At 39.8% G+C, this 26,230-nt stretch overlaps 1 protein-coding gene across 2 annotated transcripts; it reads left to right on the forward strand.

Moving 5' to 3' along the window:
- Positions 1 to 58: 58 nt before the first annotated feature.
- RDH10 (retinol dehydrogenase 10) lies at positions 59 to 25,862 on the forward strand. Of its 2 annotated transcripts, none has more exons than XM_084511021.1 (6): positions 59 to 550; positions 864 to 1,096; positions 20,517 to 20,615; positions 21,929 to 22,074; positions 22,428 to 22,559; positions 24,460 to 25,862. In XM_084511021.1, the coding sequence occupies exons 1-6, from the start codon at positions 265 to 267 to the stop codon at positions 24,581 to 24,583; spliced, it is 1,020 nt and encodes a 339-aa protein (XP_084367147.1). In that variant the 5' UTR covers positions 59 to 264; the 3' UTR covers positions 24,584 to 25,862. The 2 variants fall into 2 exon arrangements, with proteins under 2 accessions (XP_084367147.1, XP_084367148.1); XM_084511022.1 differs by having other exon boundaries at positions 69 to 550; positions 867 to 1,096.
- Positions 25,863 to 26,230: the final 368 nt, after the last annotated feature.

The following is a 26,230-nucleotide window of genomic DNA, read 5'->3' on the forward strand; positions in this document are numbered from 1 at the left end:
CCCTCCCGCCCGCCCGGCCCGCCCTATATAGGGCGCCGAGCGAGCAAGATGCTCACTGCCAGCAGCGGGGCCGCGGGCGGTCGGGGCGGGCGACCGGAGCCGTGCTGGGGCTCGTTCCCCGGGCTGGCTGTGCGGGGCCGGGGCGGCGGTGCCGGGCTCCGTGCGGGGCGGCTCGTCCTGTCCCGTCCAGTCCCGGGCTCCTGATCGCAGGCGGGGGCGGCCCCGGGTGTCGGAGCCGCGCGGCGGGGGCTCGGGGCCGGCAGCATGAACATCCTGCTGGAGCTCTTCGTGGTGACCTTCCGGGTGCTCTGGGCTTTCGTGCTGGCCGCCGCCAAGTGGCTGGTGCGGCCCAAGGAGAAGAGCGTGGCCGGGCAGGTGTGCCTCATCACCGGGGCGGGCAGCGGCCTGGGCCGCCTCTTCGCCCTCGAGTTCGCCCGGCGCCGGGCGCTGCTGGTGCTGTGGGACATCAACACGCAGAGCAACGAGGAGACGGCGGGCATGGTGCGGCACATCTACCGCGAGCTCGCCGAGGCCGCCAGCGCACCCAAAGGTAAGCGGGGGGGTCCCCCATGATGTCCCCCGCAGCTCACCTGTGCCCTTTTCCTTCCCTTTCCCTCCCCCTTCCCGCAGCCGCCGTGCCCGAGGGACCCCCCCGGGCATGGGGCAGCTCCAGGAGGGCACGGAGCGTCCTTCAAACCTGGCAGCGACAGCCAAGCGCTGAGTTCTTCGTTCTTCCCCGTGGCACCGCTGTGCCCAAGTTTATTGAGCCCGATGGAAGCCGGCTCGCGCTTTCCGCTCACCTCTCAGTTTGCCTCTTGGAACCCAAGTAAGGCTCCTGTTGTTCTCTTGTCTGTGTTCCTTAGTAGATGGAGAAAAAGATGCGCTGCCCCATTGCGGCTTGCAGGTTTACACGTACACCTGCGATGTGGGCAAGAGAGAAAATGTCTACTCGACAGCGGAGAGGGTCCGCAAAGAGGTTGGCGAGGTGTCCGTCCTGGTTAACAACGCCGGCGTGGTCTCCGGGCACCATCTCCTGGAGTGTCCCGATGAGCTTATCGAGAGGACCATGATGGTCAACTGTCACGCACATTTCTGGGTAACTATAAACTTGTTTATGCTGCCCTTTTTGTCACTTAATTTTAGGAAATTAACTGTTGTTGCCTAACTCCTGTCTTCTTGGGTTTTGCACTTGTTCCCTTTAATCTGCAAGCTGGCTACTTTGCAGGTTTCTTATTCTTTAATTTAACTTTCTGTCTAGCAGGAATGGTGGGTATTACAATTATTAATAAATAGCCCTAAATCAACAATGTCCTCCTAGAATCTGGAGTTTAAAATCTCATGCCCTCTTATGTAGTCCTGGGCATGAAGTCTTTTGCAACCGTAACCTCTGAATCTGCTTAAAGGTTGTTACTGTTAATGAATGACTTCACTCCCCTCCTCCTGTAGCTTTATACTAGTATGTCAGTAGCTTTAAAATGCTGTTTTAATAATAGTTACAGTAGTGAACTTAAACACTTCTGGAGAAAAAATACTTATTAAAAAATCTGTTGGAAATCTTGCTTAAATTGCCTTGGAGGCAAACCCTTCCTTTTGAAGGCTGAGAGAAAAGGCAAAAGATCTCTCAAGAAATCAAGCCAAAAACACTCTTTCAGGAATTCTGCGTATTTGTCCTCATAGCTCTATCCTGGGGCTGCCAGTAGAAGTAAGAAAAACCTTTAAAGTGAATTCTGAGGTGATACTGTCTTTGTAAGTAGCAGTTACTAATTAAGGAGAAGTTATCTGATCTCATTCTTCTTTTCTACCTAAGTCCTGTTTTCCTGTGTGTTTTATTTTGAAGCTCACTGTAGTGTGGAGTTATATAAATTGCTATGTCGAAGGAGGGCACAATGCACACTTGGGTTAGCATTAGCTGTCAGATCGAGCCTATTGTTAGTATTAGAACTGTTCTTTGGTCCTTCAAATATGGTTATGAAATACACTTGCATAACAATCAAAGGATTAGGCAATCTGAAATATACTTCAACTTGAGCTTTCTTGTCTGTTCTTACCTTTTTGATAATAAAATTCTGTATAATTCCTCATCTTCAAAACTTAGAAGGACCTATCAGACCTGGGTTTCTAATGTGGAGGCTTCAAGCTGTTTCATAACCCTAAAGGAGCCCCCTTCAAATCTGTTCTGTGAAACACTTAATGGCAGAGCAGTCTTTTTCCAATGTATTGTAAAGCATTGCTGAGAGAATGCTTAAACTTCAATGCACATGAGATTGTGTTTAGAAACTCCTAAACCTTAAAGTATGTTTTAAGGCAATTTGGAAAGTGATGAAAATGCTCATAGGACTTCCTACAACAGCTAAAAGTTCTGCATGTTCCCCTTTATAAAAGTTAAGCTGATGCTTAAGCAAACAGAGATGTACACTAGATTTAATGACTATTATTGATGTGGTTTAAAAGCAGAATTGACAAAGTTTCCAAGAACTCTAAATTATGACATCACCATGAATTAAAATATGGGAGGATCCTAAATTTTCCAGCTGTTCTTCCTTCAGGCCCAAGTCATACACTTATTTATAACATTGTTTCAGAGACCTTTATAAAGCACCCTGTGTGTTCTGTCTTTTTACAGTAATATAAAACTAAACTTGGTCTAGGATCACTGTGATTGTTTTTCCATAAGTTTCATTCATCTCTAAATGTTAGTGTAAAGTGACTTTAATTTTTTTTTAAATCCAAAAAGGTATGGTTAGATCTGAACTGTGAAAATTCATGTCTTGGCATAAGTTTCTAAGGAGCAGTCAACACCCTTTATATTTACTTGAGGATCTGTTCATACGTATGCTTCCTGCAGATCCTGTGTCCTGCTTTGCTTTTTCCTTTTATTTATTTTCTTGCTGCTGGCAAAGCTTTTTTCCTAGTCTTCCCCTTCCTGATCCCAGAAAAGGTTGGCTTGACCAACAGTGGGTGGACTTCTATTTAAAAAAATAAAAAATACTTAATTCATAAGGTATCATCTGAATCAGCTGATTTGAAGCCAATTTTTTTTTTTGCAAGTCAATGCTGACTTAAATAAAACAATGTGTCTAGATGTGTGAAGTCGTATGCAGCTAGACTTTTCCGTGTCAGCTAAACTGGTGGTCCAAAAGCAAAGTGAATGCTCTGGAGTATTATGTAGACTTTTAAGTATTCTTGGAGGGTGTTTCATCCAAAAAGCTGTAAATGGATTTCATAAAGACAAGGATCTTCCATGTAACATTGCTCTGTATTTCAGTGTCTGTGCTTCCTGGATCTTGTTTTTCTTCTCCTGTATAATACAGGATTTTTTTTTTCCTTGATCACTTATCAAGCCTCCATGTGCTTCTATATTAAAAATGGCAAATGGGACTATGGTGTTGTCCTCCCTGAACTCTCAGAAATGAGGCGGGTTGCCTGCTCTCTGTGCAGAGTGCAGGTGAACCAAACTTGCTCTGTGTTACCAGCTACATGTATGATCCAGAGGCTGTCCAACCTCTGCAGCAGACAGCAAGACAAAAGTCCCACTGGCTTGCTGTGGGGACTCTGACTGGGCTGTGTACCGTATCCCAAACTGGCAGTAAGGAGAGCTTTAGCAGCATGCCACAGCCTAAACAGATGCTTTCCATTTTGCTGACATCCATGATTTGTGTAAGCCTTCCTATGTGTGTTCTGTATAAACATGTCGCCACTGCATCATGTAGCAATTTCCACAGCATAAAATCCATTGCAGTATTAAAAACCTGTTATTTCATGCTGTGATAACTCAAATGCTTCTGATATTGAAAACACAGGGACAGAATCCATTCTCAGTTTGAAACAAGCCAGCTCTGGTTTATACTATAATTTGCAGATGCATAAAACTGTAGCTGTAATGTAACAGTATCTTTCCTGCCAGTCTGTTGTGAGAATAATTAGTTACTTGGCTGCACTTGTCAATTACTGGAACTGAACTTCTGCAGACCACAGAGTTCTCTTCCTATATGTCAGAATCCAGATCTAAAAAAAATGTTAAGAGTGTTAAGTTAGTGCAAGATTAAATTGTTGCTTAATGAATTTTAAGCAAAAAAAAAAAAAACTTCTGTTTGTTCTTACAGTTTTGCAATAAAGCTTTTAAGTGAAGTACCAACTTACTGTGTTATAGAGCACAGAACAGAAAAGCTATTGTACAAATTACTTCAGAACAGATTGAGATTTTGTACCTATTATTCTTCCTGAACATAAGGTTTTAAAGCTACTGCTGAATAAGTAGATATTAATATTATACATCAGCATAGTTCTTGGGAAATTCTTCTAGAGTCAAATGTTGAATAGGGACTCATAGTGGGGGATTAGGGGCAAGGCAATGCAAGTCAGGCACCACTGAGGTCAGTGATACGAAGGTCCTTCTGTACAGCAGATCTTTAGTATCCAGCTCTGAGAGAACAGTGGTATCACTTCTGTGTTTCCCTGTCATGTGAAGCCTCTAAAATTCTCAATGTGAAGCAATCTTGCTAGATGAGTTCTCTTCAACTTACCAAAAGGGGGAAGCAAAAGCATTTAGCTCTAGCTCTGTCATATTAAAAAAAAAAAAAAAAAAAAAAAGCATAGTGAAAGACTACAGCCCAGACTTGTGTATTGCTGCCTTACTCTGAGTGCTGCTCATTCACTTACAAACTACTCCATTCTTGAAGTTATGCCTATACATTTATCTTTGCAAGGATGTAAAAAGTCTCTTTGGCAGTCTAACGCTGATAACAGGAAGAGATAAATACTGAGTAAAAAGGGGAATATTGCTAAAATAACTTAGATATTTTGGACTATGTAATCCCCGGAATTTAAATGTACCTTGGAAAGAAAAAGTTAATGGAAGTTGAAGGATTAACTAAATCAAATACATATTCATGCAACTACTGTAGTTGTCAGTCTAATTAGACTGAAAGACTTGCTAAAACCTTGGAAAAATAAGTGGCTTATTCCGTAAGTAGTGGTGTTCTAACCTCTCCAAGTTCCCTAGTCTTCAATAAATCTCCCTTATATGTGTAGTTTTTCTTCAGTTTAAATGTGGAAATGTTGCACATTGTGTGCATGCTGTCACTTCTACAGAAGAGACAATTAGATCAAGTTATTATCTGAAACTAAACCAGGACAAATCATTTGTAGACCATTGGCACAGCAGTTTGGTTTGTGTTCATTTTGAGAATTCTAGTGTTTATGATCAAAGGTACACACAGTACTCTACTAACGTGCCAGCTAGCTGTACTTAGTATTTTGGTTGAGTTGAATTAGCTGCTTTAATTTGTTTTAATTTCATTGTAACGTATCCAAAGAAGCATAAGTTTACTTACGAAGTTTGAGTTTTTTTACTTTTTTTATTCTTTGAAAAATGAGTTGGATCAAGTTCAAGCCAAACCATGTGTATGTGATCCAAAAAGTGTCATCAAAACTAACTCTTCCCTTGCAAAATGATTCCAATTACATGCCACCAGTAAATTACCCTAGACAGCACATGTGTTTCATATGATGTGGTAGCATGCTGGGTAACAAATACGAACCAAAAGCAGTCTGTCTTCCCTATGGAAATGGGTATTGGCCATACTTGCAACTTCAGCATGGTTCTGTAATTCATATGTTCTTGGGTTTATTTCTCAAGGAAATTTTTTATCAGTTGAGGAAAAATACTGTCTTCCAGATTCATGCTCTAGAAAACTACATTTTCCATTCCTATGTAGCAACATACTTAAGTTTTAGAAAATAAAATGTGTGGAAATAATATTTCTGAAGCTTCAGTTGGCATGAGGCTGGCTTGGAGCTTTCCTCATAGATGTATCTTATGGACATGCTCCTGGTAGACAAGCACAGGTGTTAGCAACTTGAAATCTTCTGCTTTATAATTACTGATTACCTGTATATCACATCTGTAATTCAGCCTTGTAGCCACATTTATATTATAGTGATCATTTTCAAAAAATGAGCCTCTTTTACTGAAGGTCTTGCATTTTTCTGATCCTTTTGGGGAAAACAACAACAACAAAAAAAGCACATCTGATTCAGGCACCTAGATATGTAAGATTTGGGAAGGATTTTACATCACTTCAAGAGTAGACACAAGTAAGGATAAAAATGAGTCTTCAGACAGTGTAGTCATCTGCAGAGTCAGCAAGCATAATTAAGCACATTGGGATGGATAGGTAGGTGGGTCTTAAGTCATGCAGTGAAAAAACAACCCGTAGTTTGCCATCTGTGGGAATCGTGTGAACTCAAGCACAGACAATTGAAAATCCAGAGTGCTGTCAGCTGAGCTGTAGCTGTTCCACAAATTACTGAAGTGTACTCCCTGAAGTCTACTGAGCCTTTTCAGACATGGCTTTCCATTGTCTATAGTATCTTGATGGTAAATGAGTAGACACGCGTCAAGGAGTCTGAATGAAACAGCTTATAGAGCTCTTGAATTTTGTTTAATTACCAACACTTCCATCAGGGTAGCGGGAAAAGTGTATCAAAGATTCTTTGAATGTATTACAACATCAGCTTTCCTACGAACACATTCCGTGCTAGGCAATCTTACTTGCGTGGTAGAGAACACAGACAGACCTCTGTTCAAGGAGCGGTTGAATTCATGCATTTCCCTTCTATGTGATGGTGTAAAGTGAACCACCTGGGACAAAAATCGGACACAAATCTGAAATGACCGTTCAGCAGGTCTTCCTTCAACTGCTTCAATTACACCGAGCTCTTGTGGCTACGCTCAGTCACGCTTTGGAAATGAGTTTGCTGCATCATTTGAAAGGTGCGTGGAACTTGGACTCAAACAACAGGAAATAAAGATTCTCACATTGCAACCTTTGGATTGTTTGTCACCTGTAGGTGAGTGCCTGTGACAGTAGCGTGCCATGGGGTCAGCCAGTTACTTCCAGGTGCTTAACTTGCTGAAGGTTGCAGAGTTTAGATGAAAGCAGTAATATATTTCACAGAAAAGCAATGGGAAAGTCCAATTAAGTAAGGGGAGACGTGAGAGAACATGCCAAGACTTCTTAAACTATTTGAGATGTATTCAAAGTATTAGTCAATTACTAGTGCTTTTCAATTCTACAGTCTTCTAAAATAAAGATGGAAGTGCAATATAGCTTGCCAGAGGTCAGGCACTTGGGATAATCTCACAACTTGTCTCCTGTGACTTTTTCTGAGGGTTAGAGACTTGTCAGCAAAGTGTATCAGTGCTTTCAGGATTGCTAATCTGCTCTGAAGAAACAGTCCTGGGTGAGCAATCAGTGTGGTGATTAAATTCCTCCTTCTTACGGAATGAGTTAAGTCAGCTGAATAAGCAAAAACCTCTGCACTGACTTTGATCTGATATTACAGTGTTACACGTGAAGAGTTTGGGGAGGTGGGAAACCTTGAATGGAGCAGTAGTGTTTGCCATGATGATGCCTAACCTTGCTAGAAGTGGAGAGGTACCTCTTCACTGTTCCAAAAAAATACCCAGTATAAAAGATGATGTATGTGTCTTCCTTGTCCTATGCAGAATAGGACAGCAATGGGGTGATCAGGTACAAAAGAGTTTAAAGTTCCAGAGTCCTCTGTCTGCAAAGAGCATCTTTAATTTTACAAAAAGCAGCTAATGTTAATGAGATCTTAGTACGTTATTACCTTTCTGTAATAACCGAGTGACTATAGCACACTTCTAGAAGACAGATGGGTTTGTGTGCTCAAATATAGAGAAAAGCAATCTTAATTATGATGTGCCAAAGTGTCTTGCTAACCCAGTCTTTTCATCATTGCCTCAGCCCTGTCTTAAGTGAACTGTGTGGGTTAGCAATCCTTTTTGGTAGTTCCGAGTGTCATCAGTTACCCTGACTAGACAGGTCGAGGAAAGATGAATGTTGTGTTTTCTAGCACCATCCCTGCCATTTTTAGCACCACACTTTTAAAATCTTCTCTACTTTTATCTTTATCAGCTGGAAAGTGTTATTGTTTCCCAATGCTTCTATTGCTTTGATTTCACTTCTGTGTTTTTTGTTTTGTTTTGGTGGATTTTTGTTTGTTTGTTTGAGGGGGAGCCTTTGTTATGCATCTGTAATACTAAATCTTTCTACAGCGCTCATTTATTTGATAAACCATGCTCCCCAGCCTTCAGGGGTTTCTGGCTATTCACACTAATGGTAAAACTGAGTTATTGAGACCTGTCTGTCTTTTGTGAAAAATGGTACAAGTCTTTCTGCATAGAGAAGCTGGTGAATTGCATACGATGCTATGTGCTCATACCTGTGGTCTTCGTAGCCTGCTCATTAAAGGAAAGAGAAAAAGTCTCTCAAAATAAAGTTACAGTGTCAATGAGTGGGCATAGACTGGTAGAATCTCCATTCCTGAGGGTTTAGTTTGAAAGAAGATATGCCACAAATGGGGAAGAGATTTACATCGGTGCTTAAAACTTCTGAATGAGCACTTTGTTCTTGTAAATAATTGTATTAGGATAATGATTTATATGCTGGTCAAATTAACACTTGACACAAGTGAGTTATCACGATTGGGAGGGGAGGGCGTTATAGGCCAAAGAATGCAGGAACAGCTGTGGAGCAGAGGTGAGTGCCGTGGCGTGAGCCTTTTGAAATTCAAGTTTGTTTGGCTGTTGAATTCTGCACCTAAATGTGCCCTGGTCACTTCTGCCATCTGTTTGAACTTGCGTGACAGCTTCTCAAGCACTCCCCTCACAGCATTAGTTTGTAAAAGCACTTGAGCATATGCTTGTAACTTGTCCAAAATTTGTGTTGATTTATGATGAAACTTCAAGGGAGCTTAGTGGTGGCAAGCTGACACATGGGACCATCCCTTAAATCTTCATCTTACCTTGCACTGGTTTTGGTATTCATCTGATCCTTGGGTGAGCCAGTTCAGCTTGCTAACCTGTCTAGAGGGTGCAGGGAAAAGCTATTTGTTTGCTTGGTTAAACTGATTAGTATTTCTGTTTCAAGACTAGAATCACCTCATTAGGTGTTGGGGAAAGGGTGGGGAGGAACAGAATAAAATTGTGTGGCAGTGGACAGGATCTCTACAGCTGTCTAATGAAACCTCATTCTTAAAGAGATTTTCTAGAACAGATAGGATTTACAGGTTTAAAATATTTAAATAGGCATTAATGTTTCCAAGCTGTAGTAAATCTGTCACCGTCATGTCTGAATGTTACACCTTGATTTCTAGAGAGAGAGCACTATTTTAATTACTATGAAAAACCCTTAGATACAGGTAGGTTAGTTTTCTGTTGTGCTAACAGCTCTAGCTCATTGCCTTGCACTGATACTGTCATTGCTGTTGCGTACCGTAGAAAGCAATGATCTCTATGCCTCCTGCACTGTTTGTCTACTCTGGAAATCAGTTGTGCTACTACTGTTTCAGTGTGGGAAAAACAGGCCATAGCTGTGTTTCAGCTTGTGGAAAATGAGCTTAGTTTCCAGGGAAAGGTGAAGAAAGGAAGTAAATCTCTGCTTAGAAAGTGAGTATCTACTCCCTCAGAAAGTGAGTAGTTTGCTGGTGTTTTGTATAATGCCCGTGCAAGTGGAATTTTTGAAAGCTGTATTAGCCACTGTTTCCGTCACTGCATTAGCTGCAGTTTTTGTCTTTGTAGCATTTATTGGCTTATGAAGCAAAAATTTACCTGCTAAGACTTTTTTTTTTTTCCCCAAACCCTTTTTTTGGGATAGTAGGGAGAAGTGTTTCCACTCTCTATTATCTTAAAAACCTCCTAGTTCTGTATGTTTTAAAAGTGTTACTCATTCAATGAGTTACTTCACAGTAAGTTGGAGCCTTCTAGTAGGGTCTTACTGGTTCCTAAACACACTTTACAGCTAAATTTTAATTCCATTGTAAATGCTTCTTTATTTTTCTGGTGCCAATAAGTAAGACTATTAAGTGAAAAGGGAAGCTCTCCTTCTAATCTTGTTCCCCTTATGAGATATTGCTATGGCATAATCACTTTCCCTTTCATAAAGTAATTGATTTGAAACAATGACTTAGTTACCACATTGTGAAGGATGAGTGAAGTGACTCAGCCTTCGTGTGCGTGCAGATACTGCTTAGCGATAGCAGAACTGTGGAGGTACTGCCTTAAGGTGTCTGTAAAATTCGAGACAATTTTTTTCTGTTTAGCCACTTCTTGAAACGCCTGTTACATAAATTGTAAAACATGAGTGATGACTTCATATTTTCCATAAGTAGTTCTGACAGTACTGTTCTCTAGTAATTCCTTGGAAACATGCAGACTAAAATACTAAGCTTTACTAAATATTCCAGAAGATGACTAAGCTTATGGCAAGCTAGAGAAAAATGTGTATTTGGAAGTTGGATTGTGTTCTTGTTCACTGAACAGAATATTCTGAGCTCTTATCTAATAGTTGTGCTAAAATGAATTTATGTGGATTTTTCACTGACTCATAGAGGCATGTTTTCATTTTTTTGTCAAGATTATCAAATAGCTGGCAATAAATAACTTCTCTCCAAATGGTTGGACATTTGCTACAAACTTGTGCTAATGAAGGTGAGGGACTAACGTGTTTGTTACACTAATGTCAACATTGCTCTGAAACACCACAAATCCTTTGACTCGGCCATTTGTCAGTATATAAACAAAGTAGAATTTCTAGTCACTTGACTTCAACGGGACTTAAAACCAACTTCTGCGGGAAGGATTGGCCAACTGTTAACTTTTTATTTCGCTTGACAAGCAAACTCTAAAGTAATTCCAAATTTGACGTTTGAATAAATGCAAATTAGGTCTTCTTTACTTGACAGATCTGCCTGTGGAAGAATACGAGGTTGGAAGGGCTGCCTATTGGGATTGTAACTTAAGTCCCTTAACTTCCAGGAGTGTATTTGGGCTGTCACAGTGGTGTTTGGAGGTCTGCATTAATCTTGAGTATATGGAAAGCTTGAATGCTGACATGATCCAAGTAGAAGGATTTGCTTTCTTTAAACTGCATGTTACTTTGCAGTGGCTGCTGCCAACTCTATAGTACTTGCTTTAAATTGAATAGTAATTGTGGTTTGGTAGCTGTGATAGTCTGAGGGTATAATGAGATGTTTGCAGAGAATAAACATCAGCTCGCCTAATAAGATATCTTTAGGCAGGAGGGAGGAGTTGAGCTTTTGAGCATGATTACTTTGTCTGAAACCTTCTGTTCTCATGCTTGGTTATGCCTTAAATTTGTGCTGGCTAGAGAAGTCTGCTTGTATGCATTTGTTCCTGAGTCCCACTTCAGACTAGGCTTGTATCATGCTTGTTTTGCAACACAAGGCAGACTAAACACATAGCTGAGCCTCCAACAGCCCACTTAGCATGGTATCTAACCTACTACTAATCCTTCTCTGCCTTTAAATTTTAGTTTGACATTTGAAGTACACAACAAACGCCATTGGCAACTTATGTTTGGTTCTTCTGCACTGCTTAAGCAAATACACTGTCTTTCCCCCTGCTCATTGCTAGCTTTTGTGAATCTAATATGACTGTACTGTCTGAGCTCTGCACTGCCTCATTGGACTCTCTCTTTGCATCTGAAAGGTCTTAAGAGCTAAGGGGAAAGAGTGAAAGTAGAACAGGCACTATTTCAGACAGAGCAGGATAATTTATTACAGTCAAAAGTCTGTATTGGGCAAATACAGGAGAGAAGTGACATAGGAATCAGCATCCTTTCCAAACATCCAAGCTGAGATTTTTTGTTTATAAACTTGCACTTAACATAGAGATGAAGAATGCAATGTCTCGGATGGCTTATGAACTTCTTCATCTGCAAGAGGCAGAGAAATGGTCTGTTGAACAGGGAGCTGACTTAAGCAGAGAAGGTGCTCCATGTTTCGTAGCCACATGAAATCAAAGATTTACAAAAAGTGGAGGGAAGAGCCCTAAATATATAATCAGTGATTTAAACAATGGTATATACTGATGCATGTATGTGAAGTTATACAAGCTGTTGTCTGCCAAGTGCAGATCTAAGTAGGTAAGTTTATGTGCACGTATGGTAGTATATATAAAATCATGTCCATTAAAGGTAGCTAGACGCTTCCACAAGAATTATTCGTGACATAGACTCATTAGAAGGATCAGACACTTTTTAGGACGGATCTGACATCTGCGGGTGGAAATAATTTTAAAAGCTTGAAAATCTAAATCTACAATCTGTTTCTTAGCAGGAGGAGAGAACACAAAGATTTTAGGAGCAGAAAGGTGGACACTGCTTACCAGTACCTCAAATGCTCAAATTTCCATTTGCTGTTATAGAATTAACAAGGGCAGTTCAGTTTGAATGCCTGAGCTTCTTCATGCCCAGAAAGCATATAGACCAGTGGCCTCTCTAAACAAAAGTGAAATATTCTTAAGGAGAAATCAGGATTACTTTTAGCTGTGGTACGTGTACTTACATCCCTGCCCTAGGTAAAGGTGCACTCAAAATCAGTAGCGTTACTGTGATGGTGAATGAAAAAAAGGCTTTATGTGAAACAACTGGGAGTTTGATAAGCACTAGGTCACCATAAGTCTTAGGTAATGATACCTTTTCCATCTTGACTCTCAAGCAGAAAGTTTCTGCAGCAGAAATTGTATTATTTAGGTAGCATGTTTGAGTACTTACCTGCACTTCAGAGGAGGGGAAGAACAAAGCTGTTTGCTGCTCTAGTCCTAGTTGCACAATTTGGGGTAGGATCACGAAAGGGGAGGGGGAGACAATGTGGTGACATGATAAGGCAGTAGTCCCAAAAGTTTCTGTTGCAATGTCCTTTCCTAACCACTTTTCATATTCCACTCTCTGTAGACACAACCCTTTTTCAGCTAAGCCCCGTTAACAAACTATACAAAAGACAATTTAGCCAGGCTAGGTTCAGTTGCTGTAGGCATGGCGTAATTAGTTCTGGTAGTAAAGAGTGGAAAACAATGATTAATGTTTGGGAGATAACTAGTGGTATTAGTTTCCTGTGCCTTTTTTTTTTTTTTTTTTTTTTTTGGAATAGCATTACTTATCTTATCTTTACTGTCTACGCATTGTAAACAGCTTTGTGGCACTAAGTTCTGGTTAAGGAAAAGTACTTAATTCAGTTTCAGCTTTCTTCTGATACACTCAGCATGAGTTTACTCAGTGTAAGAGGAACGACTACAATAACCGAAACATTCCCAGGAAACAATGGTAGCCATTATTACTGAAAATTCAAGAAATTTTATAATTGGACCGTAAATACTACAAATGCTAAGCAATGTAGAAGTGTAAATTTTGTCTGTAACATACTTTTTCTTTAGCAAATGGCATGACAGACGTAACCTACTTATAAACTGCAATAAATAAAGTTTAACCTACTTTTGTACAACTTCAATGCTTCTCAGCTGGCTAAGTACGTCTCTTGAGAAGCAGGGGATTTTGTGTGTATGGATCAGCCATGAGGGAGGAGAGAACAGGAACGTTAATTACTGACATGAATTAATAATGAATTAAAAACCAAACAAGTGATTCAAGTAATAGCTTATGTTTTTACTAAGTGAAGACTCCATGTACTTCAAAGCAGTATTTCACGCAGAGGTGGAGGGAGGAAAAAAGATGCTTTTTTCTCTGTAAATCAAATACAGTTTTAAATTAACTGGTGTTGCCTTTCATTGTGACTTAGTTCTTCAGGGTATTTACTTTATTTTGTTACCTTCACCTCTTAACCTGGATAGATCTTATCTGTAGTTTCAGTCTATCTGCAAATGTAGGGCATACGAAGTATTGGTGTGTGCGCGTGTGTGGCTTTGCTTCCTTGTTACTTGTCATCGTTATAGACTTCTGTTTAAGTCTATCTTGTTCTTTCATGAGCTTCTGGTTGCAAGGCAACTGGAACGTTATTACTCTGTATGTATGTTAAGCATTAACTGCTGTAGCAGTTCAATATTAAAGGAATCCCCATGGCCCCAAAACAGTGGGTTTTTATGTGAAGGACAAGCAAAGCTTTAGTGAGAAATTGAAGGTTGTATTGCCTGCCAGGAGCTATATAACTAAGGGACTCCTTTCAAAATGAAATATTGGAAGCTCTAGCTTTTTGTTTTGAACGCAAGACCTGTTCAAGGCACACTTGAGGGCAATCCTTGAGTAGTTTGTTTTCATGCTTTTAATACAGCTGTCTCTGGAAGCTTGGCTTGCAGAAGTCATATGTACCTCTTGATCCTTTTTACTACAGAAGGATCCGGGTAGACCCATGAACAATCCAGAGAAATGCATGGCTTTCTTTATTTAATTAATTACTTTATAAAAACTGAATAATTCTGGCCTATTTTTCATTACGGCTTCTTGAGAATAGAAACTGAAGATCAAAAATAGTACTGATTTCCACAGCTATTTAAATATTTACCTAGACAGTGATTAATTATCCAGAGGGGACCCAGCCCTTCTTGAAAACAGCCAGCCGAGACATTTTTACATCAAGGCACAATTTTGGTCCCTTACCTTAGCAAGGTCAATAGTAGTTGTAGACTTCTGTCTACCTTCTGTATTCAGCATTTTATTGACAGAGCCCTGTCCAGTGTGCTGTGCAGTCTCTCTAGTGACCAACACAGTACTTGGTATTTGAATGTACTCTTTGCACGGTTACTAATCTCACCTTAAACACGTATTTCAGAGATGCTTGTATAATGAAATTTAAGAAGGTTCTGCAGATAATACAGAAAAAGTAACTGAGATGATAGTGCAAATGTCCAATTATTATGCTCAGTTCTCATTGGAACCAAATCAAAACTGAAAGGAGAATAAACAGTTAAATCCAGGCTTGTAATGGCATGCTTTGGTGTCTGAGAAGGCATTTTGGATGTTATAACCTCTAGCGTGATTAAATTCTCCTTTGAGAGCTACACAGTTCTAGGGTATACTTTCAAGACCTCTTCTAAAAGTATTTGGCAGTGACTTTTGCTGTAATCCTGTAAACGAAGTTTTACCCAGGGTTTTTAAAATGTATTTAAAGTGGTTATCTTCTGAAATAAGATGAGCTGTGTGACTGTAACTGAAAATAACTTTAGTATATTTACCGATAAGCTTGCCATGTTTTTTTTCTGCCTTTCAGGCACCTCTCTCTTGTTTTTTTAACATGCAGGAGTGCATTAGTGCTATTCTACCCAGTTAGGAGAAACCTACTTTAAGGGTTAGGCTGCACAGCCAGTATGTGGAAGAGTTAGAAGTGTTCTTCTGTCAGACTTTTGTGCCTAACTTCCCAGTCAGAGGCATGGAAAGGGAAGTCAAGGCATGTGCAATCTCTGAATTTTGGTACGTGGTGGAGTGAGCGACCGTGCACTGTCCAACGTGGAAGCAGGAGAACCTGCAGTGTCCTGATGTGATCCATGAGGAATGGGAAGAAAGGGAAAGTGAATGTCCATGTGGGGTAGAAAGAGGATGTAACCTGCATTTTAGACAAAAACTGGAACACCATTTTCTTGTCACTGGCTCCATTGTTTCATGATAATACTATCATGGCATTAGCCTACATGCGTGGCATCAGGCCGTTATGATTTCTGGTACCTTAGTTCCAGGTTTAACCAGAGCTTTCTGGATGAGTCCTTGACTAATCACACCAATTTTGCCTCATGAAGATTAAAAAAAAATGCAGTTACCCAAATGTTGTACCCTTTCACATGTTCATGCATCTGGCTATTCTGGCAGTCAGGAACAGCTTTGGCTTGGGGGGAAATGTCATATCTAGTATAGCAGCGTGCCACTCTTGTGGAATAACAGTGATGTAAAATCTCAGCTCTTTTGATCAGCCCCTGAAAAACAACTGTGCTCCATCCACCCTCCATGAAGGAGCCATATGGAAAACGAGCTATTCTTTTGGCATAAAGGAATTTCTGCTTTAGAGTAAAGCAGCTTGTTTATGCCATCAAAATAGTTTTAAATGGCTGTTGGGCATTGACAGAAGGCAGAAAGTGTGAAAAAAAATTACTATATTGAAAAATAGAAACATAAAGGACCTTACGTGTTGGTACCTGCTTTGTTTGTGTCTTTGATATAAAGACAAGTCTCTAAACATGAGGCAGCATGTACTTTTTCACTTTGGTGTGCTTTCTGCATTCAGAATTCATTGTCTTGAGCTGCATTACATCTAACATTGTTTTCTGTGGATGCTTGCTTTCTACTTGAAGAATAATTACTCCAAAATTTAATTAAAAAAATCACTTTCCCAAACACAGTATTTCTTCATATTCTCATTTGCTGTGTTTAGACTAATTTGTCTTGACATTGCAGCTGTGCTGTTCTTTGTGTTGCACAATCTTTTGAGTTTTGTTTCATTAAGAATGGAACGGAAGAATTTGGGGAAGGGGAGGGAAGAAGTGCTAGACTGTTAGAAGTTAATTTGCCGTAAACCAAAATGTTGAGAACAGATTATGAAAGCTATGAAGTGACATGTAAACGCTTGTTCAGTTTCACACTTATGAGAAATAAGTCATTAAAGCTGTGTGCGTATGAAATACGTTTGGTTACAGCTACTGGGAACTGTTTGTTCTTACTGGTATATTCAGAGGCATGGAGGAAATTGCTTAGAAGGTTTGGAATTGGTCTTTAGGCTCCACAAAACTTAAAGATCAGACCTCAAAAAAATAGCTCTGCTCTCTATTCAGAACTGCTTCATATGTCCTGTCTATCTAACCTACCTGCTTTATCTAACCTGAAACACGGGTTAGAAATGACATATTTGTACCATGCTTATTGTTTTTTTGGGGGGGGGGCGGGGGAGATAAAGAGCTAATTCTGAATAAAGAGGATGCTTAACTTCAATTTCTTGATGTTAAACACTCATATCCTTCCTGATTTTTCACAATTCCTTTCATTTACTATACTCACTGTTTTCTCCTCAGTGTTAAAAAGCGTGTGACGTTTGTCATTAATAAAAGACCTACGTACTGACTTTAAGTACTTAAATGTTTTAGTTAAATGTCTTCCTCTGCAGCTGTGAAAGGTAAAACCAAAATTAAGGGATCAAACCCGAAGGCAGATAGCTTGATTAAATCACTTGAGTCGATTTGAATTATTCTGGGGCCTGGTTCATGACCTCTAATGCCATGGACAATACCACATTTCTTGCTTGGCATCTTATAATACTTTTTTTCTGTGGAGGATTAGCAGGTCCATGCATCACCTCGGAAGACTAATGTGGGCCGTGCTACCTGTTCAGACAAACGCCAGATGGGAAGGCCACCCAGGAGGCATCTTGCCCCTGAACCAGTCGAACTCTTAACTAGTTTCTGAGCAGCACAGCAAGCACGCAGAAGACTCCAGGTCTGGTAGGCAGATGTAGCTGTAGCCGAAAGAAACTAGAGACAAGAAACTAGGTTGGTCTGGTTTATGTAACAGGCAGAAAAACTGGGGACCAGAGTATGGAGGAAGCTGCTTTGATCAAGGAAGGGGGCTGTGCCAGGAGCTCAGTAAGAACACTGATTTATTTGGGGATTGCTTATACCACGAAAGAGAATAACTTCACTTTGGGATTGTTTTTCCCAGCCAGAGGAGGCTGGGAGGAGCAGTGGGCAAGCCTTTACTCTGAGACTGGAAATGTGTCCCCCGATAGGGTGTGTCTGCCTCTTACAGCGCTTGTTTTTTAAGTACTGGCTCCCAGCTGTAGCAGATGGCTGGAGGATGGCAGCAAAGACTTTCTCTGTCATCCATTTAGCTGAGACGTTCATAGTTGGCTGCTAAGTTTTGTACGTAAGATAGTGCAACTATCTTTATAGGCTGCCTTAGCTTCAGGTTTTAACTGGATTAGCAGGATAATGTCCCATGACAAAGTACAGGGCCCTGCTCTGAATGGGCTGCTTCAGAACAGAGAAGTTTCATGCGAAGATTTCCATGAATTGCTAATTGTCCACAGAGCAGAGTGGCTGCGTTTTTTCCTTTGCAGCTGTAAAGGGCCACTGAAGAGATGAGTTGCATGAAGTGACCATAGTTCTGCTGCTGGAAGTTATTTGGTTCTGAAGACATCACCCCAAAGGTCCTTAACAGAGTTCATTCGTCATGTGCCAGTTTGCTCTTGACTGAAAACGGGTGACTTTAGTCACAACCTCTGAAAACTCAGGCTCTGTAATCATTATGCTCCCTTGAAGGGGCGTTGCACAGTTAAGAGTATGCTTCCTGAGATTTACTGCTCTGCAGTTGTTTTGATTATTTCCCATGTCTATATCTATGCCTGTGAAAGTTCTGGTCATCTTTAGCCATAGGTAAGTACAGGTATTTATGGGCACAGTTATAGAACAACATATTTTCCTCCCTCCCTCCAAAAAAAAAAAAAAAAAAAAAAAGAGGGGAGAAGGAATAAAGGCAGTGTTATAGTGAAGATGATAGAAAAACAGCCCAAAGAAGCTTCGTGCACTTTCCTGCTGTTTGTTTAATGGAAGAAAACAACGATCTGTGCTTTGGAAGTGGTGGGGAAAAAAACCTGTTACTGCTGCTTTTCCTTCTTTCTCCCCCCCCCACCTTCTAAAGAGACAAACTCCAAGGCAAGTGGCCCATCCTTTCTGTACTTACTGTGCTTTGCAGGCAGAGCTTCAGCCTGCATTATCAAGCTTTCTGGCAGTGTGGGGTGGCAATCAGTCATTCCAATGCGATGTGGACAGATAACTGAGACGTAAGTGGAAACTGCCGAGGGAGCTGACTAATGCTCTGGAGGGGAGTAAATTGTTAGCAGGACTGAGCTGGGAGCACGGCTCTCTAATGAGGATGGTGCAGAAGATCTGGGCCAACGCAGGCTGGTCAGTGTCGGGGGGTGTAACGCAGGCTGCAGAGGAACGATGTGCTGTAAAAGTTGAGCAAAGCGAAGTTTTGCCTCTTTGCTCTTACCTTTTTCAGACTGTGCTGCCCCGGGATGGCTAAGCTGCGTTGCCACGCAACCCGGGAAGAGAGGCTGAAACTTCGTGTGCCTGGCACAGATTAGTTTAACAAGTGAACTAAATTCTTTTCCAAGGCTCTGTATAAGAGGTTTAATGATCCCTGCCACGAGGAAAGAAACAAATGCAAGGCGGTTTGCTCTCAGATTATTTTTTATAATTAGCTTCATTATGCGGTTATGACAGAATCTAGGAGTTATATGAATCAACAGTAGAAAAGGCAAGGAGTCAGGAGGTCTGTTAATCTTCTATCATCTGCCAGCTGTCCAGTGAAAACAGTCTTTTGTGTGGTGTTAGGAGGTCTGGATTAGTCATTTAACACCTGCAGGCAAAAACGTTGTACAAGAACATGTGAAAATCATTAGAGCAAAACTGTCCTGACGTCTGTGATTGGAAAATGCAGACAGCATAAGAATGGAATTAGATGGATTCAGCTGTAGCTTGCACGTCTTTTTAACAATGCAGCTGACACGATTCAGACCAACAATTAAGCAAGCAGCAAATACTTCAGGGGCATTTGCCTGCTTTGGGTTTGGATCCAAATTAGATGGGAAGGCCTGGTTTCTGGAAGGATGAAGCATTTGTGGTTCCGAGAGAGTTAGAATAATAGCTCTGCCACGAGATTTATGTATTAACTAGACACATTTGTGATTAACAAGCATTGTTTGAAGTTCTTTGGCAGTTTAAAAGTAATCTAGTGTAGTATGCTGATAATCTACAAGCCAAAGTAAATCATAACTAAACAAATGATTTTACTACTGAATTGTTCTCTAGCATCTATGTTCCTCTATTTGGTTTTTAAAAAGAAAGGATTGAGTCAGCTTCAGAAAACAGATGACAGCTAGGTATTCTAAGAAAGGTGATCTTCTAGCAACTGCCTTCAATTTATCACTTAATTTTTTAAAGGTGTTAGCTCTGATTTGGTTGTTTAAACTAAAACAAACTTTGAGATAATCAAAGCATAAAGATTAGTGGTTAAAATCATTCATAATTTCATCTTGACACTTGAATTTGTTTTATCTTTGAAACCCTTTTAAAATATGGAATTAATAATAGAAGTGTCCATCTAGTTTTAGTTAGAGCAATGCTTATGGATACTAACAAAGATGGAAAGCGGTTTAAACTATTACATCTTCAGTGTATTTTATGTGGAAAAGGTAACATTAGCAAAACCTCTGTCTCCAGTACTTCTTTATTGTAAAAGTTGGTAAGTGGTTAATACCAAGCATATCTAACTGACAAAACATGCTGTCAATAATTAGAACCGGTAATTGGCACTGATCTTAACATAGATGTAATGGATGGCATAATTAAACAGTTTGCATTCCTTTTTCTGTCTTAAAAAAAAAAAAAAAGTGACTTCCATTTTAGGGGCAAATTATCTCTTTCTGATAACTAGTCTCTTGCAGAAAAATAAACATGTCTGAGCCCAATTGATCCTTCAATCTTAGGATTTCTGAAGATATAATCCTTGCTGCCTTGCTGTTTGAAATCACAAACATGCTGTAGATACTCTTGGTATTTTTGAAAAATTCAGAAGTTCAAAACCTGTACAGTGATCTTCTAAATTCTTGATAACAAACTGAGATAAAGGTTTTGAACACCTGTAGCTAATGTAGTATGTTCATGGTGTTTCTTTGTTTTGTTTTTTATTTCATAGACAACTAAAGCATTCCTTCCCAAGATGCTGGAAATGAATCATGGGCACATCGTGACGGTTGCAAGTTCCTTGGGACTGTTCAGTACTGCTGGAGTGGAGGTTTGTTAGACTATTTATTTATTTATTTGGTGTTAGCAGCATAAAATGAAGTCAGATCTTCCAAAGATATTTGGGAGTTATGGTGCTCATTACCACATCACCAAACAGCTCCATGTGTGTGGGATCTACAGTGCCTAATGAAAGCCTAGGACAGCTAACGACTTCAGAATGCTGAATTATCTTTGAACAACCTGGTGATTTTTAGTAACCTGAAAAGTGTCCATCTACCTATTCCTGCCAAGAACTGTAGTGCTAAGCCTGAAGCCAAAGGCAAGGATTTTCAAAAATAATGTTTCTTGTTTCCCGTTTCTGTGAGGAAACGGCTGCCTGCCTTCCTTCCAGAACATATGGATCACCTGGTTCACTAGGCTCCAAGTTATGTGTTAGGTCATCTAGTTGCTAGCAGCCATTTGAGGACAACAGTTTCTGTAATCTGTGTGGTACATAAAACTAAGTAAGGATTAGAGCATATTAGCTTGCATTTGGGGTCATTAGCACAAATGCAAATGGGAACAAAAAGTATTCAATTAGTGAAAACAAGTTAATGAGTCTAATGGAATGACAGTCATATTACCCCGTAAGATAGATGTAGGCTTCTTTGCATATGGCTTAGGCTCAGTCCAGGATCTTAACCTGCTGTGTTTCTTAATAGAAATGAATTAAGCTAGTGTAAATAAAAGCTTTTTTAGAGTATTTGTTTTTAGAGTATTTGTTGTCTTGAGAATTCTTGAAAGAATTTCCTAGACTGTGGGTGTGATGACCAGCAGAGGTGGACACATCCAACTGAAAATTAAATGTTACTGCTGTCTCCGCAGTTTTTATTACTTTTATGAGATAAGCAAGCTATAAAATTTTCTGAAAATTAAGCATATACACTCAAATATCCATTATACCTCCTCTTGAAACTAACAAAAAATAAAGCATTTTAGATTTCTACACCTATGCCCTGCCAAATATTCAAGCTTCTTCAAATCTGACCCTAGGTAGTATTTAGTTTCTTAGTCCTTTGTTCCAGCATTTAATATTAAGCAAACTGGTAATCAGAGCAACTTGCCATATGAGCCTGCCTGATTCAAAGACTTGAATCCCAGGTAATCTCCTCCTACGTTCAGCTTTCCTGCTTTCATAGTTCTGTGCTAATTGCCTTAAAAGTGAAGTGATAAATGAGTTTGTTATGCTATATTCAGTGGGTGTCTTTTGTTGTTGCTTTGTAAATCTGTGCAGAATCACATCAAATATGTTTTGGCTTTAAACACGATTCATATCTGTCCTTTTTAAGTTGCCTTTTTTTGCCTTAATCATTGCCAACACAGGATTATTGTGCCAGCAAATTTGGAGCTGTAGGTTTTCACGAGTCTTTGAGCCATGAATTGAAGGCTGCTGAAAAGGACGGAATCAAAACAACTTTAGTCTGCCCTTATCTTGTTGATACAGGAATGTTCAGGGGGTGCAGGATCAGGTGAGCGTAAAAATTTTTTTCCTGTGTATGTAGTGTTGCAAAATATACTTGAAGGTAATTTAACTTTGTTACCATAAGAATATTAAAATAAATATTGTGTGTTTTAATATATGTTAATGGAATCTGTAATCCCAACTCCAGAAAAAGACTTCTGAATTCAATGATTTTCTTTTGTCTTGTTGTTCTTAGCACAAGTTTTGCCTTTTGGCAAGTTGTTGTTACTGAATAGTGAACACAAAAATTGAAGCCTTTGACATTGTTGAGGCATTCCAAAAAAAAGTGGGTTAATGGGCTTCTCTAAGGTTGGCAGTCCTTTACATATATTCTTAATCAATCTTAATCAAATATTTCAGAAAAGAAATCGAGCCTTTCCTTCCGCCCTTGAAGCCAGAATACTGTGTGAAGCAGGCTATGAGAGCTATCCTTACAGACCAGCCGATGATTTGCACGCCTCGCCTAATGTATATGGTCACCTTCATGAAAAGGTAAATATCTGAAATGCCAGTTTGTTGGTAATACAAGCAACAGAATGCTGGTGGAATATGTGAGCATGTCCACTTTCTAGATATAAATGCCCTCCTACCCACATAGGGGTGGCCATAGGTGCTCTTTTGTCATAATTCCTGTCTCTTTCTTGGCTTGCACAACTGTAGGTTTTTTAATGGAAAGCTCCATAAAACTGAGATCTTACGTATTATTATTCGTCCTGGCTTTGCCTTTCTGCTATCTTCCATCCTCCTTAGATTCCTTTTCTCCTCAACAGACTTTTCTTCCATTTTGTGGACTCCTCTTTAGGAATGAGGAAGTTTAGAGTAAAGGATCCTGTAGCTCTGCCTGCAGATCTCCTAGGACTTACAGTGATATGGTAGACAAGCTGCAAATCTGCACATTCAGAACCAATTTGCAGAGCTGTAGGAAAGGATAATTAATGGAATTATCTCCTTTGCCTTAAAACAGTACAGGTTTTGGATGGGAACTCCGCTTAATCTTTAACTAGGCTTCCATTTCAATGATTCAGGGTAATACAGGAGTTGGCTCAATTCCACTGTTTCAACATAATTTACTAGTTTAGAGAAAACAGTTTCACAACTGTACAGGTTTTTCTGTTTCTGTTTTGGTGTTTTATTTTTTGTTTGTTTTGTTGTTGTTTTTTTAATCTTTAGTGTGTAGGAGGAACCTTTAAAATATAGTGTTGTCTTACTGGCCTTCTGCAAGGGATGTTTGAAACTGAGTGTCCTGGTGATTTTTATTCTACTTACAAGCAGTTGTTCTCCTCTGCTTTAAGTCCCTCCTGGTGGACATGATCACCAAAGACTAGAGGCCTTGACTGCTCACATCTTTCCTGGAAGAGAGTATGTATGTGTCCCTTCTGTCAGTGAATTGAGATCACTATTACTGTCTTTAAAAGCTAGCTGCTTTAGCCAGATGCTCAGAGGGTGCTTCAGTGCTAGAAGCAGTGCCTTCTGCAGCAGCAGTGACATCAAAGGCCCTTTGGGTTGTCTTGCATTCAACACTTTAGCTTCCAACAGGGAGATCAAAGTTCCTGCATAATCCATGCCCCAGGCAGCAGCATTCAGATCAAAGGCCCTCCAGTGGCTACTACACAAGCAGTACTACTGCCAGCGAAGACACCTGTACCAGCGACATCTACTTCAGTGATTCTTTCTCCTAATGCCTAGATTCTATGTGTTGCTTTCCACTGAATTGAGTGTCTGTCACTGTTTCCAGGGGCTGAGGAAAGCCCATCTTAGTCCTTCACTAGAGCTCCTGAGTAACACCCTTAAAATAAAAGGAATATTTTGTGGATGGAGGAAAGGGGGAGGGTCCATAGCCAGCTATTCATCATGTACTCTTGGAATTTTATCTGTTGGGGGCAAAAAGGAAATTGCTTTCTTTGCTTCAGACCTCTCTTTGAGGATGGATGACTGAGTTTAGAACACGTGTAAAACTTGTTAGACATCTGATAACCTGATAACCAAAGAATTGCATTAACTAATCCTAATCCCAAAGTAAAGAGTATCCTAAATGCCTGGTGACTTCTGTTGATGCTGCTTTGAGCAGAAACTTTGGTTTTAGTAGGCTTTCTGTGGTGCAATTGCCCCCATCTCTTTAAAACAAGCCTTTAAAGAAGCAGCAGAACATACAGTCTTAATCTGGAGCCATGTGAATAAATAGCTGCTTCTTCCTTTCTGCCTGCCTCTATGGCTCGGACTCTCTAGAATTTCAGCTTTCTCGGTAAGTATTCCTGGCAAATAAAAATCCTTTAAGACTCTTAGGAAGCCCCCACAATAGCTATTATGGTGCTTTTAAGAAGACCAAGTACATAATACTTGGAGGTTTTGTTTTATACTGTCTTCTAACAATTCTATAACTTCTCTTTTGCAGTATTCTGCCTTTTGAAGCAGTTGTATGCATGTATCGGTTTTTGGGAGCAGACAAGTGTATGTACCCTTTCATTGCTCAAAGGAAACAGGCTACAAACAACAATGAAGCAAAAAATGGAATTTAACACTGGTTTGGATGGACTAAGATTTCTAGGTGAATATGATAATGTTACATAAGTAAATTGTGAAGCACACTTGCATCTATGAGATGCAAATGTCAACATCTTACTGTGGCATTCTCTTGGGTCCTAAACCTGTGTATTGAACTCTAAAAATCTTTTTTTTAAATATACTGTAAATAAAACTGACTAGAGTACTTGGAAAATGTGATAGGTAAAGTGAATTTACAATGTAGCTGCCACCATTGTCCTTTAGAATATCACTGTATGTACAGTAAACTAGTCATACTACTACTTGTAGGGATGCACTGTGTGATATCTCTTCCTCAGCCTGCCAAGGTTTATAAGAGCTGTCTACAACTAGAAGATGCAATGTTTCAGAAGCTGTTCATTTTTCCCTATGGTATTTGGGAAGGGAGGGAAATCTTGAGATTTAAGCTACTACTTATGACCTTTTAACAAATTCAAGGACGGTTTCTCAGTTTCTGAATGCATCTCTTCCTATATTATCCCAAGCTCTCTAAAGGACACATGGCCAAATTGTGGTGTAATTCTCTTTTGTAGCAATTGTGTGTGTTCTATTTAAACAAAGATAAAAATAAATTTGTAAATCTCTGCCGATTCAAAGGCAAGTGAATGTCTCAGAAATACTCTGAGCAAACCTGTACTGGGCATCTGGCTTTCTAGGAGTTCAGTCAGTGATTTAAACTGACTTTTTTCAAGTTGCTTGATTTGAAATATGCTCTCTTCTGTTTCCCTCTGCATATGTCAGAATCCAACCTGTTGTTACGGATTATACATTTATTTTCTTCCTACTTCTTCATACTTCTGACAGAGTTTTCCCACCCCCCTGAGGAAGCTGTTGTATTAAGTTTCTATAACTGGACTTGTGCCTAAAAGACAAAGCAACTCAGCTGAGATACAAACTGTTTATGTAACTGCTGGTCATATGCCAACTATTAGCAAAGGAAGAATAGAATAACGCCTGATGCAACTTTACATGTGGAGTATAGAAGGGTGTAAAGATTTTTTTGAGTTGTACTCACATTGTAGAACAGCAAATGACATTTTTACAGTATTTTTTGTAAAGCGAACAATTTTGTGCCTTGAATTTGGTAACCTGTATTAGTGAAGCATTGTAAAAGTGAACTTCTACCTCTGTATCTTAATGTATACCATCCACTTGTAAACTACTATTGGACAATTTGTGATTACTTTTTTAGAATGTCTTGTTAAATAGTGACCAATGCGTGTGGTTATTAAAGTGAGCCACCTTTTCCTTAAAGCAGTGATTGGAATGCTTCCTTGAAAGACTACTTCAAACTACTTTTGCCTGCTCCAGCTCTTTAGTATCAACATTGTTCACATATTTATTGCTCAATTCCTGTATCCGCTTTGTCAACTACATGGTTTACAGTCTAATCTCATAAGTAGATCAATAAGCACTGTGAAATAAGGCTTTAGGAGCTGACAGTTTTCTATCATTTCTAAACTCATCAACAAAGTAGCTGGTCAAAGAGCTTCTGAAGAGTACCCATTTTGGTTTTCTATAGAGTTTCATTTAGATCTACACAAAATAGTCTGGTGTGGATGCAGCTTTAATGCCTTAAAAAGTAAATGTAGTTTCATTACAACTGCAGTTATTACTGCAAA

Source organism: Aythya ferina, assembly GCF_964211825.1.
Source record: "Aythya ferina genome assembly, chromosome: 2".
Classification (NCBI taxonomy): Eukaryota; Metazoa; Chordata; class Aves; order Anseriformes; family Anatidae; genus Aythya; species Aythya ferina.